Source organism: Seriola dumerili, unplaced genomic scaffold (genome assembly GCF_002260705.1).
Source record: "Seriola dumerili isolate Sdu_G_001 unplaced genomic scaffold, Sdu_1.0 BDQW01000017.1, whole genome shotgun sequence".
NCBI classification, from domain to species: domain Eukaryota; kingdom Metazoa; phylum Chordata; class Actinopteri; order Carangiformes; family Carangidae; genus Seriola; species Seriola dumerili.
In genome coordinates this window covers 11,909,574-11,932,338 of record NW_019174272.1, presented here as the reverse complement: position 1 = coordinate 11,932,338, position 22,765 = coordinate 11,909,574, and the positions used below count along the sequence as shown (strand labels likewise).

At 38.4% G+C, this 22,765-nt stretch overlaps 1 protein-coding gene across 1 annotated transcript; it reads left to right on the top strand.

The window, feature by feature from the left end:
- Window positions 1–12,943: 12,943 nt before the first annotated feature.
- On the top strand, window positions 12,944–18,956 carry LOC111227464 (T-box transcription factor TBX3-like). Its single transcript, XM_022752981.1, has 7 exons — window positions 12,944–13,275; window positions 13,370–13,637; window positions 13,985–14,131; window positions 14,281–14,357; window positions 16,092–16,201; window positions 16,306–16,775; window positions 18,681–18,956. The coding sequence occupies exons 1-7, from the start codon at window positions 12,944–12,946 to the stop codon at window positions 18,954–18,956; spliced, it is 1,680 nt and encodes a 559-aa protein (XP_022608702.1).
- Window positions 18,957–22,765: the final 3,809 nt, after the last annotated feature.

Here is a 22,765-nt window from a genome sequence, read left to right as displayed (position 1 = left end):
AATACGAATAGCATGCCAATAGGGATGTAAGATTACTACATTTTATCTTTTCAAACTTAAAAAAAAAACGAAACAATTGGTCATCACCATTGACTGAAGTGTTGATCGGGGAAGTCAGTGTTAAATTGTGAGAACATGGATCGTGTTGGTGTCTATGTAATCTCAGCAAATACAAATTAAATATTACTAAATAGCATTGACCAACTTTTTAATTCAGCTGTCAACATGACATAAAGACATTTTGGCTGAATATTGGCAGATGTCATCCTCAGTTTTTCCTCCTTTCATTAGGGCTGTAGCTTTACACCACTGAGATCAGGGTCTCCTTATTTTATTTGATCCTTTTTTATTTGTTAATCTGTAAACTGAGGGTAGTTTACATTGTACAAATAAAATATGTAGAAGGGGGTGAAGGCTTATTCCAGTAATTTTTACTCAATATGTTTCAAAGTGTCTGTTTTAGACACAATAATAAAAACATAAAAGTCTCTCCAGCATTTCTCCTCTAGAATTGTATCTCTTGATGTGAGCAGAGGGTTTGTGACATTATTTAAATATTTGTGTTGGAAGTATTACAGGAAGTCCATATACAGTCATTACATGCTATTTTTTACAGTTGTTGCTATGGCCATATCTCTTATCTTGGACTATCAAAATAAAAGTAAATAGGCCCAAAATAATTAAGAGTAAAAAAACTAAGGTTGAATAGTTTATATCAACATTTCTCCTCTGATGATTGCTCTTACTAATCAGGAAGTAAACTGAAAAACGTAATCAATTATTGAGGGTCATGTGAAGTCTATAATTCATATTAAACACAAACAGATGACATTAAGAGGAAGATAAACTTCACACTTCAACATGCATGTCAAATACTGTACTTAAGAACTTTATACATATAAAAAAAGACTTTTAGATAAATAAGTTTAGTTTAGTTCCTAATATCCATTACATATAGTACATACAATACTATAATATAACAAAGTCTTGTAATCTTTTAAAAAATATTTTACCAAAAGATATGTCTTTCCTTTAAAAAGGAGGAGAAGTTGTTTTCATTTATGATCAATCATCATGTCGGCCATGTTTTTTTCAAATAATTGAGATTCCATCATGCAGTTATAATTGTAGTGTAATGTAAGGGTTTTTTTTTTATACATCTTGAAGCTGACTTCACTTCTTTATACTCACGGGCATGAATTAATGATGGAGAGATATTTGAGTGTAGATCTTTAAAGAGCATCTCTTTCCAGAGAGCTCATCAGCGGAGAAGCTGTTTTACAGTTACAGCTCTCTTTAACGTCCAGCCTTCAATCCATCTCTCACCTGTCAATAAGCTAATAGTTCTAATGTGTCAAAATTGATTTCTACGGGCCTCTGCCTCCTCCTCCTCCTCCTCCTCACACAGCTCCTCCTCCTCCTCCCTACACAGCTCCCTCTCATCCCCTTTCTTCACTCACCTTCCAATACAACAGATTTATGGTCTTGTTGGTGCTGGGAAAACTACATTGATTTTCTTTTTCTTTGCATAAACCTTTCCTGATAAGTTTACTATTCAAACAAAACAGCTGAAAAACAAAACTCAGTCCTAAAAGTCCTAAAATAGTGAAGTGTACTGCTCTCTCTTCAGAGGTTCTTATTATCTGTGATGCTTCACAGCTTTGCACTTTAATAGAAATGAATAAATGCCAGGGCCAGACAGTCATCTTCAGCACTTAAAAGCACCTTAACTCTGTTTACTGCTGGTTCAGATTCAGTCTTTATGACGAGCAGCAGTTCATCTCTGTTTCCCAGAATTTACATTAAATACGTGCTGTAGGACTGGATAATGTTTTCCTTTCACAATAATGAGGAAATGTTTAGGGATTTCGACAAGTCACAAAAATGTTGATACTGATCATGTCAGTAAAATGTTCATGGACTACGTCTTTGTTTTTTCTCAAATATGTGCTCTTGCAGTGCGATACCCACTTACAGTGACCGACTGCAGTGTTATGAAACATTTTGATGGTTCTCGCAGCACTTGGTTACGGTTAGAGAAAGATTGTGCTCCTGTTTAATACAGGAAGAGTCCACAGTGACTTCAGATAGTGAATTTATTTACATTTAACCAAAACTACCATCTTAACTAGACTGGTTCATAAATGCAGCAGTACTTTCATTCAGAAAGAAAAACACACTTTAAAAAGATTGTGTGATCAAATGGAGTTTAAATTAACATGATGATTTGTGGAACAATACATGAAATAGTAAAACCTGCAGATGAATAACATTTTTGTAATTTTATAATATTATAGTCTAGTTACAGAATTCAATTAGAGATTTTATGATGATTTTATTACTGAAATCTAGTTTGTGAAGAAGAACTGTTTGCATTGTCATTGACTTTACTGCAGGAAACACAGCAGCGAACATATTTGAATGTCAGTGTCTTTCTCTTCCTTCACTGGATGTAAAATTCTGTAGATCTGAGCTGATCACATAGACTTTGAGGCCTTTACTTGGCACATTCATTTCTGATGAGACCAGAGCAGAAAATGAAACTATAAAACATTATCCTGCTAAATAAGACGGGCTTGTCCTCTACCTACCGTTTATGCTTGACTGGTGTTGGTACTGGATTCACTGGGAGCTGTGTGTTGTGAACCTGACCTGCTGCTCTGCTGCTAGATGCACAATTATTTGAAGCACTTTGGAATTTTAAAAAGTTAAAAAGTTAAATAGATAAATAAGTTATAAATAAATTGTTAAATAGAATCCTCTATAGGAAACTATGTTTAACTAAATACGTTCTCAAAGAAACACAGAACCACCTGAATTATACTCGTTATCAACATAAGAAAATATTTATATATAATAAACATGTCTGCCAAGTTGCAAAATGTTGAACAATGACAAAATATTGAATTTCTTTCTCACCAATTTCCACTCTTACAATACAAATACATTCATCAGACACACTTGGTTTAAATTTAGAGAAAGATTGTTGAAAACATCTACAGAGACTTGAGGCCTGAGACACAGCCTTCTAATGTATTAACATTTAACTGAAGCAACAATCTTTGTGTAACCTTTACCAACCGGTGCTTTCGTTGTCTTAACTACAGACAGGGCTCAGGACGGAAATCCCGTCTCTGGGTATACGCCCAACACCCACCTACACCACCTCACTCTGACTAGTACGTGCGCGGTATCAAATGTAGCACTGCCTTGAATAGAATAAACGTTGCCAGGGAACTTGATCCAGGCAGTGAATACATTTAGACAAACTGTAATTGGGAAAACAAATAGGTGGTACTGTATAAGCATCATTTCTGGGAGACAGAGTTTTTATGAAGCACAGGATTCCCTTACTGTAAAGGCTAATCTGCCACCATCTATAGATCAGGCTCCATTTACAAAGGATAAACACATTTTGGTTTTTGCATTTATCATTTTGATGTATTAAGACAAATATGAGACAGTACATTTGCCATGTCATTCGATAGCAGTATTTATTTTAGACTTTGTAGTTGTTTAAATGTCATATTTTGGCAATGTGTATTTTAAAACATATTTGACAATATTTCATTCATTTATTTCTCTCAGTGAATAGTTTTTGGCATAACTTCCATAAAGGTGGAATTTACTGTCATTCTCTCCATATTCAATATTAAACAAAAAAAAAATACATAGTACGAAACAGTAAAGTGGTATTATACTGGTTAAAGCTCCCTCAATGAACAGTCACACTAAAAGTAAAAATCTACAAAAACAAATTTACTACTTAATGATAAATTAATCATTTAACTAATAATACTGCAACAGTAAGAAATGAAGACATAAAAAATGGCAACAGGAATGGTACCATTACCAACAAAGTATCAGACACAAGTTTGTGTAATTATTTTTGAAATTCATTTTTAATTTTTAATCTTTTTAATTCTAAATAAATTTAATATTTTTAGAAATAATTTCAAAGAATAATGTTGATATCTATTTTCATCCTTTCATACATTTTACTAAAGTCTTAAGCCCCTATTTACTAGCATTGATTCATTTATCTATTTTTCTTTTCTTTTCGCTGCATCTGCATGTTGTGCAGCAGACTCAAATTCAAACGTGTTACATTTACTGTAATTCATCTCTGTGTGAAAATGTGGGTTATTACTTCAACATTGTCATTCTCAGAGATTCACCAAGACATTTTTTATTACCTCATATTACACATTACTACACCACTGATGCGCATTGCTGTCACTATTCAGGCCTGCGGAGCAAATATATCTTAACTGTGTCTGACTTGTTTCCGAGGGGATCTGAGGAGCTGGGAAATGTGAGGAATGCTTTACATCACTTCGTGAATCCTCCGCTTCAAACCCCTCACTCATCCCGCCAGCCCGAAAGGTCGTCTTGCGGCCCGTCTGCATACACACACAGTTTAATTCTGAAACACACTCCTGACTGAGCGGCGCAGGTGTGGCTCATGTCCTACAGACGCATCTCAAATAGATGTACAGTACACCAAGGCCTGTGGCTCTGGCCTCCACAGTCTCCACTGGACCACTGGCTGCGTGTAGCGGTGGCAGTGAAGGAATGTAACTTATTCTGCAGTAGAGAGTCAAAGTTAATTTAATCAGAAAATATTCTAATGCCATGATCGTTATACAGTATTGAATTATGAATCAAAGTGTTACTGGATGTATTGTTCTAACATACTGCAAATCAATAATGATAGTTTGTGCTTGTGCGTATACTTCAACTAGTATCAGCTTTTTTCTGTGGGTATTTTTAAAGTGGCTAAAACACATTTTTGCGCATGGCCCTACATGTCCACAGCCGCACATCACTGAGCTTCTGCTGCTCACGCAACCCCACGTCGAATAACCCAAACTACCACTTTAAGGTCAGGGAAAGTCTGAGGTTTTGGTTAAATGTTAATAAAAGAAGTCACATGCCGTTTTACAAAAACATGACACTTCTTTAAGTCAAAAAAAAAAAAAAAAACGCTGGCACTGAATATAATCTAGGAGGTAAACACATTTCCCCTAAAATATATTTGGCTAAACAAACTAGTAATATATAAATATACTTTCAAGGAGACAGGGTATAGTGTAAACTGATGTCTCGTACATTAATCATACCATCATGACATTTCTTTTATGTGCTGTAAACGCTGTCAATAATACAGCACATAACATTGATAAAGTATTTTCTATATAACTTATATATTCTGTTCCTAACATGACTGAGAACGGAGATATAATTTGAAAACTTGGTTTTATCCTGAACATTTGAAGAAAAAAATCCTTTCACTTTGTATGATTGAATGTGACATGAATGGAGTAATGATACAATATGCTGCAGTCTGATGGTGACTGCGTTTACTTGACTTTCTCATGGCTCCTCTTCCAGTCTGCCCCACCTCAAAACATGTGGCCGCTGTGCGTGTGTGTGTGTTGTGTGTGTGTGTGTGTGTGTGTGTGTGTGTGTGTGTGTGTGTGTGTGTGTGTGTGTGTGTGTGTGTGTGTGTGTGTGTGTGTGTGTGTGTGTCTGTGTGTGATATCAACTCAGGCCCCGTCTCTTTTAGCACCTCCGCTCTGCTGTTAAACTACATTCCTCCCACCTCCGAAGCCCAAATATGTTCACTCACACTAACCTGTTACCATTAGGCCATTCATCAACGTTCAACTGTCCAAACATGAGAGGTGTTAGGGAGACAGCACGGCCAGCGTGGTTTGGAAGCTTTCCAGTGACCCTGGTTGTGGAGATGATTTCCAGTCAGAGGACATAGAGTAAAGTCTGCAGGAAAAACGACGGGGAGACTTGATCCGAGATGCGATGAAGCACAGATTAACATTCTTGTCAAAGATATTGTCAGTAAAAGATGTTTGATGCTGCAGACTAAAGCGCTGCAGCTTACTTTGAATGCAGTGACTTGAAAAGCAATAAAAGTAAAAGGGTAGCAGGAGTCTGCACACCTGCTCTGTGGATTAATCCGCCACTGAAAATAGTCCCCAACAAATGCACCATTCCCTTCTGTTTGTGAAAACCTGCAGCATCTATCTGGTTTATAAATTACTGAGCTTTTTTAAAAAATAAGAAGATTTGTATCTTCAGTAAGAATGAAGGCTTGGAGCTACAGGTACCAAATATGTTGGAGTTCATTAGGAATTTTGGTCTCTATAGGTTTTTACTTAGTGGTTTCATACAGTTATATAAGCCTGTCATTTGTATTGTATACCTTGTGAATCAAGCCTTCAGACCTAATGGCTGTAGGGAAAGCATATCAAACAAAGCACACAAAACTATTTTCCAGGCCACTGCAAAACCAGAATGCTTCAAACCTGATGTATTTCTATACAACTTTAGACAGTGGTAGAAGTTGTAGTGATTTGCAGTGACCAGCTATTTGACACCATTGAGTAGATACCTGTGGTAAGTGAGCTCATAATAGTATCTGTGCCTTAGATGTGGTTTATGGTTGACTGTCATTTGTCACTTGTGTGTGTACAGTATGCAGGGGGTGTGTGAGTGTGAGCCTGCCTGGTAAAACTTCTGTTTGGTGAAACCCAGTCATTCAAACTTCAGCTTTGTTTCCCAGCGCTATACCAGTTTAAGTTATTTCTCCTTCCCTCTAAAATCTCCAGTTGTTCCTGGAACATGCTAACTCCATACAGAAAGGCCCCCGCTGGTCAGCAGGTTTTATTTTGTAAGTGTCTGTTTTCAACTCTCTGCACTCCCTCTCTCTGCCTCTACAGAATTACTGCATTCAGCTATTTTAATATCAACAGATGTCATTTGCACCCAGGTGTCGGTAGCCATCAGTGCTATTTGAACCTGTGGTGGATGGCCAATGTATTGCCAATGCTATTTACACCAGGGTTTTAGGCTCTCCTGGACCATTGCAATGAGTCAGATTGGAGAAGTCATGGCAGAGAGGCTTAATGTTGTAATATTAACGTACAACCCAAAACATGATCTTTCTCTATGGTGTGCGTGTGTTCCATATATACTGTATATATATATATACATATATATATATATATATGTGTGTGTGTGTGTGTGTGTGTGTGTATGTATGTATAAGTCTAACAAGTAAGTACCAAATTTGATTTTAAACAGGAGTCAAACCCATGTCTTGTGTCTTGTGGGGGATAAGTACACCATCCAGAGTTCTAGAGGAGAATGCAGAAAGACTGAGCGCTTGTGGAAAGCCACAAAACTTGAAGTTCACAGGCTACATCTTAGAGGACTCAGGTGCACTTTCAATGACTGAGAGAGCATCTTAGCTCAGCATTTGACACTGTGGACAATCGTATTTTAATCCACAGGTTGAGACACCTAGTGGGTATTTTTGGAACCTCCTCCTACCTCACAGACAGGTCCTTTTAAGTCTCTGTAGGAGAATTCTCATCAGATACTGCTCCCCTGACATGTGGTGTCCCTCAGAGATCGGTCTTAGGACCCATATTTTTCTATATACATGCTGCCACTAGGACAAATTATCAGTGATTTTCACAACATCTCCTACCATTTGTACACCGACAACATCCAACTTTTTTTTTTTTTTTTTTTAGTATATTTTTTGGGCTTTTTTTTTTTTTTTTTTATGCCTTTGTTTGATAGTACAGTAGAGAGACAGGAAATGGGGAGGCAGAGAGAGGGGGCATACAGCAAAGGGCCGTCCGATGCGGGACTCGAACCGGGGCCAACTGCAGCGAGGACTGTAGCCTCTACACATGGGGCGCCTACTTAGACCACTGCGCCACTCGACGCCACATGACATACAACTTTACTTTTCATTTAAACCCTACGAGCTCCACAAACGCCATTAAAAACTGGACGTCAAACAATTTCCTACAGTTAAATGTAATTAAACTGAAGTTCTCATTATTGCTCCAGACAACCTCCAATCAGCAATCAAGCAGAAGCTAATCAATCTTGGCATTACATTACAACACTGACTCATCAGTCATGTTATTTCCATTTAAGAAATATAGCCAAACTCAGACCTGTGATGTCACAAAATGAAATGGAGATGTTAATACATGCTTTTATCTCGGCACATTTAGATTATTGTAATTCCCGTTTAACCTTTCTGACCAAATCTTCCCTACAGCGCCTACAAAGTGTCCAGAATGCTGCTGCCAGGCTTTTAACAAAATCACACAGATGGTCACATATAACACCTATTTTAACATCCCTGCGTGGGCTTCCTGTTAATCTTAGAATCCATTTTAAAATTTTAGTGATCAGTTTTAGAGCTTTACACGGCCAGGCCCCAGAATATATCACAGATCTCCTTTACCCCACGAGCTCTAAGGTCTTCCACCCTGGGTCTTCTAAGAACACCACGTACACGCTGTAAGACCTGGGGTGACTTCCAGTTGACAGCTCCCAAGCTCTGTAATAGTCTCCAACCAAATCTGAGATCCTTGGACTCTGTGGACTCTTTTAAAAAGGAACTGAAAACCATTTGTTCAGACAGGCTTTATTTTATGCTTTTAGCCAGTGTCCTACATGTGTTTCTCCTCTTGTATATGTTTACCTGGTGTTTTTATTTGATGTAATTGATTGTAATTCTTTCATTTGATTTTATTAACTTTGATTGTGAAGCACTTTGTGATTAGTGTCTGGGGAAAGTGCTATACAAATAAACTTTTCTTGCTTGCTTGCTTACTGTGAACTCTGTTGCTCTTTATACTATTTCACCTGACTGCATTTTTAATAAGCTCCTGATGGTGGCAGATGCTTTGAACGTCACCCAGCATATGGCATTTTTAAATGGTGCAATGCAACAATTTGCCTTATCTTGTACGCTGATTTTAATGCTGCAAAAAACAAGACTGATAGGGCATCATTGTACATATGTGTAAATAGCCAAATACCTGCCGTGTAGCTATTTTCACCAGGTGCAAATAGACTCTGTTTAATAACTTACAATGGTTTGACCTTTGTATTCTACTTTACTCCCTGCTTCTTTGTTCTATTTGTGGTGTCAAAATATCTGACATCCTTTTACAAATTCTCTTGCACCAAATTAATTGTACCAGTTGTGTAAAACCTAAACTTTCTGTTGATGGGACTGTGGCTTTGTCAGACACAATAACACTGCTGTTGTGGTCATGGAAAGATCCCCTTTGTGTTCCAAACAAACTGGAAATGTAAAACACGTCACTTCCTTTTTCCAGTAAATGCCTACCAGTAAGCAGGTGTTACAACATAAAATTCAGCCATGCAGGGACTGATAGTGGAGTAAAACTTTGCATGATAACGGTTCCTGCCTCAGCTCTTTGAGCTACTCCCACCTCATGGACCATATCTCCACTCCCAAAAGGTTTTACTAGGGAGAGTGTGTTACTGGGCAATGGCCCAGTGGAGATCTGCGGGTTTATCCTCAGTGACAGGTTTCACACGCAGCTTGTGGGCCAAACCCACAAATAACAGCCAGGCGTCTTGTTTGCCATCATTCTGGGGCCTGTTTCAGATTACTTACTGGCTCTTTGAAGTTGGCTGACGGACGGGCAGGGTTTTCCCCTGCATCTCTGCCAGAAAAAGATTGGGTCATCAACAGCTCTGCCACCCACCACATATCTTGAATGACCTCTGAATAAGACGTGTGCTTACTTAGGCATCTGATCAGAGAGCTGTCGGGAGGCTGTAACAAAAGGTCCAGTGTGAGGTATTTCCTGATTTCACAGCAAAGGCCTTGCTGAAATACAAACCTCAGTATGTTGTTTTTAGGGAAACTGCTGTTACCCTGAACCACTGTTCCATCAAAGGCCACGACTTAGAAGTTGTAACACGCTTTAAGTAAGTGGACACAGTCATTGACACTGAACTTTAAGCACAGTGGATACAACTTGTTTCATTATTACAAGTTACTGATGGTCCTGTTTATGTCTTTGATTTCATTCACTTCTTTTTTAAAAAGCAAAAGTTTGTTTTTGTAACCTGTCAATTACAAGCATTTTCCTTCTATTAATCATGTCAAATATAGTGTGATATGATAATATAAAACTTAAAAATTGCATTATAACCTATGATACGACCCATAGAAGTGTCTCCTGAAGTAGCGCCCCTACGTTGCCATGCATACTGAACCAATCTTTCTCCCTATAACGGTCATGGCTTGGTTAGGTTTAGGAGAAGATGGTGACTTGGGTTAAAATAAGTGCTTCTTCAACATTACACGGTCTCTGTTGTCATGGTTACAATATACACAGCTAGTTTCACATGGGAATCAAACAACGCTCTCTTGTGTCATATTCCTTTGTTTTGTTGACCCATCCATCCACCACAACTTTGTCTGTCTTTATACCACGTCACCACACCTTTCCCTTTGCTCCTGTCATAATTACTATGGCCAATAGATGTTGCCTAGCAACAAAACCTAACTATTATGGGTCATAATAACCTGCTGCACCTCACCAGCGACTGACCCGGGTATCTCTACTCTCTCTTAGTATCAAAGAGCAGTGGACAAAACATTCAGACAGGGACAGACTGGAATAACACTTCATAAATCTAACATCAGCCCAGTCAATCTCCACACTTTTGGACCACATATACTGAAGCCATTTCCTTGAAATATCTTGTCCATTTACCTTTCATGCCAGTAACATTTTATCACTAGTTTCAACCGTTTCAAAAGAACATCCAAAATAGCTAAAAGAAAAGTTTCAAGTCCTCAGTTTCAAGAGTTAGTCAGTAGAAGTTCCATAACTCAGGCTGCTGGAATCTCTCCATCATATTTGAGCACTTCTGAAGTGTTTGTTTTTTCCTCAGAGCTCTGACTGGACTTGTGTTGACTATCATGAAGCTCTGAGAACCTGGAGCTACTTCCGCCCGATAGGAAAAAGTAAATAGCTCTTTATTTTCAGTATTACTTCCATACACACACACTTCCTCCTGGCTTCCTACAGAGCATGATTAAGTGTTGATGTCATTCATTAACTTCATATGACTCACTGAGTGTGGCCCTATTTTACAAACAGTAGTCATGTCCCACGCACATAAACATACAATATCTATCATTTTGCTGCACTTTCTTTCAGGGATTTCCTCCTTTGATATGTTTCCTCTCAGCTCTTCTTTTGTCCTTCGTTCTCCTTCACTGGTCATTTTTCTCCATACTGTTCAGCCACATGCACCACACACACACACTGACTGAACACTGTGTTGATGTGTGATGTTACAGGGATGAGGGTCTACAGCTCTGGGAGACTGTAGCTGCAACGTGTTGTTTTCTCTTTGTATAGGTAAGTGGGACAGATCAGTGTCATAAGAATCATTCTCATAGATGATTAACCTTTCATTTTGAAACTTTATGTAATCATTAATAATAAAGAAACATAGTAAGCAAACTTATTATATATATTTTCTCCTGTGTTTTATTTGAAGTGTTGATCCATAAGAAGATATAGTTGTAGTTTTCAGAACCAAAAACCATCTCAATGTGGTTTTACATCTCCTCTCTCAGACTTCTCTCTGGAGCTCTAGCAACAACAGTTCAGTGAGCCAACCAGAAGAGAGGAGGCTCTGAGCCTCTCTTCTGATTGGCTGACTGTTTTGTGTGTGATCCAATAAAAATACAATAGATTTCAGGTAAACACTCAGAGAAAACAAATCCTGCAAGGTTGGATGGTAGATCCAGGTCAGTGGGGCTTGGGGAGTGGCTGAGAGCAGTGACTGCTTTATTGTGACATCACAAAGTTCAGGAGGTCCTGGCGGCTGGTTTTAAGGCTCAGTCTCTGAATACAGGCTGTGTGCATTTCTCTGTGGACTGAGCACTTTGATACTTTCACAGTATTAATACAGAACCTGGACCTGCTTTATAATTAAACAACACATGGACATCAATCTTTATACTGTATGAGACCTTTAAGAATTTTTAGTCAAATGAATATTTGCAAGGTCAACAATGAACCCACAATGAACATTAGTTAACTCAAAGGGGTCTTTGTATGTAAACTCAATCATGTCACAGTAATGATGTGACACGGTTACAGTGTTTCTGTGGTTAAATACAGCATGAATGTATGAGCTTAGGTTTAGCAGTGAAATACAGATTTCCTTGAACTTCAATTTTAGTAATTGATTTTGTTTTATGAAAGCAAGATGGCTTGAATGTCTTTTTTCTCACTTTATAGTTTCATGTGATTTCATATGGAGCTCCACCTCCTCCTGTTGACATAGCCCGATTTTTGCACATAACGGGTGGCGCACATGTATCCTGAAACCTGCCACCCTCACTCACGGAAAGTTTTTACTGGGACGTTCCTGCGCTGTCATGGACCATTGAGCAATAAAAAACGTGTAACCGAACCCATGAGCCTAATCCAGCCGGGACAATCGCTGGCAGAGGCTGCACCTGCACACAGCTGAATCCCTGCGGACTGCCCCCAGGCAGGGCCGCACGGGAGGAGAAACCACATCAGTGGACCTGATCAAACTCCAGGGCGCTGGAATGATGTGGGAATCACATCCAGATCTGTGGACTGTTGCGTTGTCAGATTTCATTGATGGTTCAGTTGCGGTGATCATCAATGAAGTGTGTTAAGTTTGTAATTGGTTGAGGGTTAGTGTGTTGCCAATAAAGCTGGATTTTCACCCAAATAGGCTAGTTCAGAACAGCCTCATCAGCCTGTGTGGAAACTTGCGGCAGCACATAAAGTGCAACACCAGGGAAACTCCACCCACCTCTGAGTCCATAAGTGTCAAGGAGCAAATCAGCTTGGACACAAGCTGAGAGGCACCGGAGCGCACTGGACTGTTGTCAGGATTTTTCTAAGACAAAATATTCAGAGAAAAAGCAAAACAGTGTTAAAGTTGCTACATTTAATGCGTTTCAGTGACTTTAAAAATATGAGGAGACGTTTATTCCGCATTTATCAACGTGGCGTCAAAATTTAACCTGACTACAGTCGTGCGTAAAAGTTTCTTTTTTCCATTGGAGACCATGCGCAGTTTCTCGGAGCCGTGCGTCCCGACCGAGGCACCACAAGCCTTTCCAACAAGAGTCGGAGATGCGGCCCTTCGAGGGACTGTCCTGGCCGGACCCCCGCTGTTCCCAGCCATGGCTTTATCCTCCCGAGGGTCAGCGGATCCCAGTTTGGATACGATGATTCACACGTCTCCGCCCGGGCATTCTGCGATGCTGTGTCGGCCTCCCGAAATTCTGGAGGGAGGGGAGATGGCAGATGATGAGCCGAAAGTTTATCTGGAAGCCAGCGACCTTTGGAGACAGTTCCACAAATGCGGCACTGAAATGGTCATTACAAAATCTGGGAGGTACAGTACATGTCTAATAATTACGCAGGGATGTAATTCTACCGTCTCCTGATGAATGCATGCTGCTTCACGCCTTTATCTCTTCACCCTGCAGGCGCATGTTCCCGCCGCTCAAGGCCCGGTGCATCGGGATGGATAGAAAAGCCAAATATATTCTTCTGATGGACATAGTGGCGGCTGATGACTGCAGATACAAGTTTCATAACTCCCGCTGGATAGTGGCGGGAAAGGCGGACCCCGAGATGCCCAAGCGCATGTACATCCACCCGGACAGTCCGGCCACGGGCGAGCAGTGGATGTCCAAAGTGGTCAACTTCCACAAACTTAAACTGACCAACAACATTTCTGACAAACATGGATTTGTAAGTTTGGATTTAGATTTTGTTTCTTTGTTTTTTTGTTTTATAATAACCAAGGTAATTTCAAGGGAATCTGTTTAAGGCACAATGACACGTTTATGGCCTTTTTTGTGACGTTTAATCTTTTCAAACAAATACATAACAATAACCCATTTTAAATGTAATATTATGTAAATATATATTTTCGTTCTTGGTAGATCTTTCTCGTTCCTGTTGAAATTCTTTTGTGTCATAAACATTTTCATCTCATCATGAAATTAGTTTTTCCAAACGCTTTTCTCAAAAACTGGTTTCAAACGTCATCGTTGTTTTTTTTTGTTTTTGTTTTTTTGTTGTTTTTTTATTTGCAGACAATTCTCAACTCGATGCACAAATACCAGCCCAGATTTCATATCGTGAAGGTAAATGACATCCTCAAACTGCCCTACAGCACCTTCAGAACATACGTCTTCTCCGAGACTGAGTTCATCGCAGTAACAGCTTATCAGAACGATAAGGTAAGAGCTGGCGTAACCTCGGGTTGACTTGACTGTCTGTACGAAAAGGAGCTCAACTTTCAAAATAAAAGAAGAAAAATCTCATCGATCATTTACTACAACACAAGACATAAATATATTTCGTCTCTATCTCGCTTTATATTTTTCAGATCACACAGCTGAAAATAGATAACAATCCTTTCGCTAAGGGATTCCGAGACATCGGCAACGGAAGAAGAGAGAAGAGGCAAGTTAATGTTTCAGTTATAAATTCATGTAATTACATAATAACAACAACAACAATAATAATAATAATAATAATAATAATAATAATAACGTTATTATTATTATTATTCAGTATTCAGGATTTGATGACTAGTGGAAATAATTTTAGTACTTTAATCGATTACAATGCAATTGCAATGTTTAGTTTCTTATAAGTTCATCATATGTTTTGAATGTAAATCTTAATCTGAAAAGTATCCATTAGAGTTAAGCAGCTACAAAGTCATGTCAAAGAGTTTAGCATCAGTCCACAGTCAGACAAACTGTCTTTAAGTGGAGATGATTTGGTTCTGTGTATACTCTCCCTACGGGTGTCCAGCTAAGATGACTCCACAGGCACAATGCAGAATATTCAGTGAGTAAAAAAGAGTAACAGCTAAAGGCTCAAAGGAGTCATTAACATCTCTGTTCATGAGTCTACCACACACAGAGCAGGGTTGCATGGAGCATGTTGCATGGCATCGTGCATGGAACACACACATGGGAAAATTTTTTTGTGGAGGAATGACACTAAGGTTGAGTAGTGAAGTGGGGTGGAGGGAGCATCATGATTTATTGCTTTATTTACAGCTCGGCATGATCGAGAAGAAAATGAATTCCCAAGTTTATCAGGGTCTCTGGAAGAATAATGTCAGCGTGGCTGTGATGCATCAAAGTAAATCTACTACAGAATGATTTCAAACAAAGTCAATACACCTTCTGGAGTGGTCCAATCAGAGCCCAGTAACCCAGTAGAGCTGCTGTGGACTGAGCTGAGGAGAGCCGCTCACACCAGACATCCTGAGAACACGTCTGAGCTGAAGCAGCTCTGTAGGATCAGCAGCTACTGGAAGAGCTTGTTTTGGGTCATTGGTGCTAAAGGAGATTCAATATTAAATCCAAGGGTTCACTTACTCCTTCCACCAGCACTGTACGAATAGCTGAAGATCAGATCACATGATAAGACCAATCAATACTGGAAACCATTCCAAAGGTGTCTCGCCACTATTTATTCTTTTTAAATTGGATGTGGTCTTAAGGAGGGCTCCTCAGACATTTGTATTCTGTAGAGTGTCTAAATAATTTATGTTTGTCATATTTATAAATTAAGTTCAATATTAATAATAATTAACAGTAATGTTAATAATAACAATAATAATGAGCCTATATTTGTAGTGTAGACTTTCACCAACTTGCTAAAATGATCAAATGCCCAGAAAAGAAAATAAAGAAATACAGAGAATAAGGAAATGTTGTTATGATAATGTTATTGTCAGTGAATCAGCTGATAAACAGTTACATTATTTGGTCTATAATAAACCAGAGAAAGGTAAAATGCCCACTGCCGTTTCCTAAACCCTACGGTGACAGAGAGTCCAAGTACAAGAGTCCAAACCCCCAAAAGAAAATCTGTTTAAAATCATAGAAAACAGGGGAAAGCAGCAAATCCTCACATTGGAGGAGCTGTGATCTCAGTGTTTGGGCTTCAACGCTGGGAAAGAAGATTTCAACTCTTTCAACCATAAAAAAAAAACTTTCCAGAGCAGCAGCAGCTTTCCTGGTGAGATGGAGCAGAAGTGACACATAGCGAGAATCAATGTCTGAGCCGGTAAAAACACGTTGTTACTGGTGTGTTCACGTCAGTTTCACTGTAGTCGTTGATTGTTTTATCATATAAATGATCGATCATTTCTTTTGCTGTCTTTTGTAAAATCAGGAAACTACAACATTCATCACAAAAATGTAAAGAGATGCGGCTGATTGACATGAAACCTGAACCTCTTCAAGATTCATCCCCACAATATTCAGACAATCTCAAGTCCTCAGGTGCAGGTTTTTTTTACCGTCACTGCTTCAACATGTATAATATTAATTTGATCAATTCTGTGAGTCCAAGAGTCCAAACTTTTTTATTTGCCTTTTGTTTCAAGATGCCCATGAAAGTGACAGCGACAGAAACGAGAATGTAGAGGACAATGCTGGAGAGGAGGAGCGCAGAACGACAAGAGACACGAAACCTGGATCAAAGGTTCCCACCGCAGACAGAACAGTACAGACTCCAGCTGGGACGCAGAGAGAAACGGATCCAAGACAAAGTCACGTCGTCAGTATCATAAGTGATGGAGCGGGTCGCTCCAACCCGCAAGACTCAGAGCAGGAACAAATGTGCAAATTACGCAGCGGTTTTGCACACAGCCGTGTTTATCCACCGGAATTGAACGCGCATCTGTGGGATCCGAGTGTCCCCAGCGGCCTTCTCCACTCTGCTCAGGTGAACACCTGGAACAGCTGTGCCACCGTGGACAGAGCAGCGTCGTGTGGACTGAGCCTGGCAGCACCTGTCAGGACTCCAGGAACCCCAGGGTTTCCCATCAGCCTTCAGCAGCAGGCGCTGGTACAGGTAAACACAGGGCTAATGAACTCGTGAAACACTATAATTAAAACTCATTAAATACTTGTAGTACACATTCATTTCATTACAAGTTCTGACTCACTGAGAAATCTGTTGTAAGCAATAGAGGAAGAAGTATTCGGATCCTTATCTTAGTACAAAAATACTTTAATGTAAGCGAGAGTCCTGCATTCAGCAAGTCTTAGCTATCACTAAAATGTAGCCTACTTAAAGTATCAAAAGTTACATTGTGCATTAGAGCATGCCCCCCGTCAGTATTTCATTATTATATATAAGAATTTATTATTATAATTTACAATATCTGTTTATTATGATGACTGAAACAGGGTTTTAATGTTTTGGCTGATCAAAATGAGGGTAATTCTCATTCTTAACTCATCATTAACTTTTGTAAACACATCATTGTTTTTAATGTATTATATTTATTTGCCAAGTAACTGGAATTAGTAAAAAAAAATAGTAAAAAGTACAAACTTTGCCTCAGATATGTAGTGAAGAAGTATGATGTAGGCTATAAAAAGAAAATGTTCAATTAAATTACAAGCTGAGCTGAGCGTTGAATGCACTAATGGGGGACCAAATCCTCAGTCCTCATTCTGATATTAAACAGGTTATTCTCACTTGATTTTGTCTACCTCAGTCTGCCGAAGCCTCATAATAACTTTAGTTCAACTTTATTTATTACATATATATATATATATTTGTATAGAGCGTGGACTGTGGACTTTTTCCCTCATCACTTATATTGAAAGCACATTATTCTTAAAATGGCTGTGTTAACAGGATGAACCATTAAAACCAGCTGCAACTGTTTCACTGTTCATATGAACACCTGACTATTTTTTCAAGACTTGAAAAATTGTGAAACGATCCCTTAATGCGTAAAAAGCATTTTAATATTGTAGCGGGTTGATGTGGACTTAACCATTAAATATTTTATTAACTCATTCTCATTTTGTATTCTGTTATTTTAATTTGCAAACTAATTACAAATGTTAAATAAATGCAGTCAAATAAAAGTATAATAATTCCGGTAAACACTTTATAACAGCCCACGATTTACAGTGTAACTGTGTTGTGTGAATCAGCTGCTAATAAAATACTCACACAGAGAAACAGTGGAAGAAAGCATGACGACGGAGACGGGACGGCAACAACAAGCAGGCGTTTTAGAGGAAAGGAGGAATGAATTATTCCATAAGTATTTTTGTAAATACTATGTACCTAAAGGGCACAGTCCTGGCAAACAACATTGTTCTTATTAAAGAGGAAAAATAGGAGAACCGCCACACATTATATTACAGCCACATTATATACTGTTTTTTTTTCTGTGTAATCTAAATACAAGTTAGTGTACAATTTAAAATACAGTTTAAAAGGGGGGGAGCTCAAGAGCACCCACACTACAGGGATTTATTATCATGTAGACTACTTCACTGTATGATTTAAATTAAAGAAATGAGACGGCACTTTTAAAAATTTACTGTGAATGGGAATGTTCATCCAGCACTGCAGCAGCTGATAACAGGTACGCTGGAGTAGAAAGGAAACGTACCTTTGTCAAATGAACAGCTTTCAAAAGTTTCTAAAGTCAGCAGAGCAGGAAAAATAACAGAATAAAGTAATGCAACTGCAGTGTAAATGACTGGCTGTATTATGAAAAGTAACCGTTTGTTTTTATTTAACCTGTAAAAAAAAATATCTTGGGCATTTACATATGATGATGTTTTGCTGATTTTATTGTTTTTGAATATTGATGCAAAAAAAAAAAAAATATTATCAATGAAGTGTTGTGTGGGAATATCTATATCAATATTATGCGCCTGTTAGTGTGATTGGACCTAAACTATTTTCATTAATTATATATTGTGTGTATTTTCTTCTTATTAACAGGACCTGATGACCTTTTCACACTTTGGAGGCTTCCTGTTTTATCCCTACGCCAGCCTCTCAGTGCGCTCCAAAGTGGATTTCAGAGCCTATCCAAGCGTCCACAGCCGGGACTACTTCACCTCCCCAATAATATCTTCATGTGTTCCTCCTGGTGGTGGGTTGAAATATCTTGTCCCTGATTTGCTAATGCTACCCAAAACAGAGCAGATGAACTCGGTGGACGAAGCTGAAATGGACTGCAGTCACGACGAGACACAAACAGGGACAGAATTCTGACTCGCAACACTCACACCTGCAGACTTGAACGGCTGTTTCGAAAGGAAAATTTTGGGTTATCGTGCATATTGGTCTCATATAAGTCTGATAAATCTGCATTATAATGAATACATGACTTCAGATTGAACCACTGTGGTGTAAAGGGCATTTTATTTCAACAAGATGTAACTTTGTTTATAAAAATCATATTAAAGGACCAGTGTGTAGGATTCTGGTAGCTCTATTGGCAGAATCTAAGAACTGCCCTTCATATCTACATAGGGAGCAGGTTGTCTTCCACAGAGCCCAGCATGTTACACCGCCATGTTTCTATACAGTAGATAAACCAAATACTGGCCCTAGAGAGCGCCGCCGCCCGTTTACATGACCTGTAGGCCACTGTTGGTTCTCCTCCGACCTGCATGTAAAGATGGATGTAGCCTCCGTGACTTCACCCATAGGTCGTGGAGCCGTGGAGCCGGGATTCAGTTCGAATCGGGTTTTGCCAAGCATACGCTCACCCACCTGTCACTCAAAGCAGCACGCCCTCATTTATGCAGATCTTTAAGCCTTTATAAAATTTGAATCGGTGAGTTGTATAAAAATTCACCCACCGTACAGTCGTCATGAAGGAGGAAAGAAGCCATTTCTTTCTGCTGGACATTTTAGCATGGGAGTCTATGGGGATTGACTCACTTATGGAGCCAGACTCAAGGGGCCATTTGAAGAACTGTTTTTGGCACTTATGTCTTGGCTTCAATTTTTCAGTCTTGGAGGTTGCCACTTGGTTCTCCTACTCACTTGGAAAGGGGACGGTGAGGGGAGCGGTATTCAGTTGGTTGCAATCTGCAACCTTACCACTAAACACCACTAAATCCTACACACTGGTGATTCAAATTGTGATTTTATTGAGATTAGGTGCAGCTTGGTGGATGACATGGATGCTGAAATATTGTAAGAAAATTTTTTACACTTGAACCCAAAAACATTTAACTGACAAATTTTGGATCTTAATTTGGTGGATAAAATATGAATAGACCTGAGTAAATAAAAAAAATCATTGCAATACATCTGATCTGTATAAGCTGTATGAAGATTTCCAGTGAAACTTTACAATAAATTAGTCAAATTTTGTACTGTTTACACACACACACACACACACACACACACACACACAAACACACATTTGAGTTGAATAGCTTAAAACACATCAGCTTTCTTTGCGTTTAAAGAATGCATGGATACAGGCATGCTTCATTGTTTTTGTCCATGAGATTGTGTCATTTTATTTTTCTCAAAGACTGATCCCATAAATAAAGAAAAAATTATGTTTATTTTAAAGGTTTCTTTGTGTAACTGGTTTTAAGTCGCTGAAAACATTAAAAATTCATAACAAAATAAACAAAAGTCCAAGTAAAAAATATATATTTTAGGAATAGTTATTAAGCATTTTCACAGTCAAAAAGTAAGCTAATCTGTTTCATCAGATGTGCTTTGATCTAATTTGACTGACAGTGACCAAACAACCCACCCAGTGTCATCAGATCCTGATTCAAATGTTGCTGAATCATGATTGGTGTAAAGAAACATGTGACATCACATTCTTCCAATTGATCCAGTGTCTCAAAAAAAAAAGAAAAGAAAGGAAAACAGAAATCTCTTGTGTAACAAGAGACCGTTCAAACTTTGGGTGTAAATAGTGTGCTCGTGTGCAACCACTTCACTCACAGCAAGAAAAAGATTAATGACATAAGTTTTTAGGGCGTTTGAAGGACTAATGTTAAGATATACAGTGTAATAGGCTATATTAATCTGCCAAAGCCTCACACATGTTTTCCCAGTGTACCAGGAAAAGCTATTTGGGGTTCAGAGTGTTGCTCAACAACAGCTTAACATGCGAACAGGAGGACATGAGGATCGAACCGCCAACCTATGAGTCAGCAGAGCAAAATTTTGAAATGTAAAAGCGACATTACACAGGCAGCAAAGCTATGAAAATCGATTAGTAATACGTGTTTGCTTTTAGCAGCAGCTGCATTCATTTTTGTTGATGAAAAAAAACAGTATCATATGTGAAATATAAATTTCAGATTCAATTGCAAGACAAAAGACAGAACATTAACAGGAACACAAGCAAAACAAAACCATGACTACAGGACAATTACAGACGTTCTCTTAGAGAACAAAGAGAAAAGTTGTAGAGTGGTATATTTATTTGATGTGCATGTGTGTGTGTGTGTGTGTGTGGAAAGACTAAAGGGGAGAAGAGAGAGAAAAAGGGGGGCAGCAAGATAAGTAAGTAAGTAAGTAAGTAAATCTAGCTGCTTTAATTATGCTTACTTAATCTGATGTAATTTATTACATTTGACCTCTCCAAGTTAATATTCATCGCAGACAAAATGCTGAATTGAGTTGGTGAGTGTTATTAAATCTCACACCTGTCACCTATCTGACCCGCATTGTCCACAGACACACCAACAGAAGATCCTGCTCGGCCAAGAGATGCTAAACAACAGAATTCATTTTTTTTATTCTATACATGTTTTACCAAAAAGAATACGTTTGGATGTAACCTTTCTCAGTAACTGTAACAGATTACAATTACATTTATTTTGTAATTTAATTACATAATCCCATTGCATGTAATTAGTTACTCCCCAATACTGGAAATAACTATATACTACAACTAATACTATTACTATGACTAATACTAATACTATTACTAGTACAACTACTCCTAAAAAAAAAGGGAGAGTACTGGCAGAACATCCACTCCAGGCCATATGGTAGTGTGACAAAATTTTGTTAAATCAGGATCTAATAGGATGAGGGTGTTTCTAATACTTTCAGTGAATGTCCGTCTGGCTGCAGCTGTTTCTCTGCTCCTGCCCTGGTGGTCCTCTTTCCCGGACAGGCACGAGTTCCCATAGACATATATACAAAGACGCTGCATTGGCCGCTGGATCATATGTCAATGTCGCCGCCATATTGGACCGGATAAGAATGCCCTGTAAACAAGCATGAAGAAACGGAGGGGCAACAGTGTTTTCTGGAAAAAAAAAAGCAGAATAGTTTATATTTCTCAACCGATTTCAATGTGTCCTTTTTATATTTAAGGGGTTTATGATCTACGAGGAGTAAACATAAAAGTTTGGTCACCAGTTACTTAGAATCCTGATAGTTAAGGCTGTAATCAATGTTTTCCACAAGCAGGAGTGTGCATTAACATTAGGTTTGGATGAACTGAATTACTTGTGGAAAATAATTAATTGTCATAGGGAATTGTTCAAACTCACATTGCTTTACTAAATTAAACTAGCCTTCTATTCATAGTACATTTAGTCTTTACTATTAGGCTACTAATCAATTATTATGCTGCTACTAAAATATTTTATTAATGTTACACCTGTTGTATTTGTAGGATATTCATAATAATACGATATACTGCTATATTATGCAGTTGTATATTGTTGTATTACTAATACATCTCACTTTGTACTACATTATACTTATATTCCACATTACACTGTAGCTACTCCATGTTTATAACTTCTTTTTTGTCCCTCAACAAAGCAGTATTTGATCCTTACACTGATTAAAATATAGATTTAAATATAGAAAACAGGCTGACTGCCATATTGTCTCACTATCTTACTTTATTTATATTATTTCATTTATTTTACTCACCAGTTTTAACAGTTCCTTATGACAATTCCTTATCATGGATGTATTAATTGCTACATCCATGTTTCTTATACATATGTCTATGTCAGTTTCAATCAGGGTGTTTCAACTCCAGGCGCTTTCTGATGACGCCATAACCACGAGAC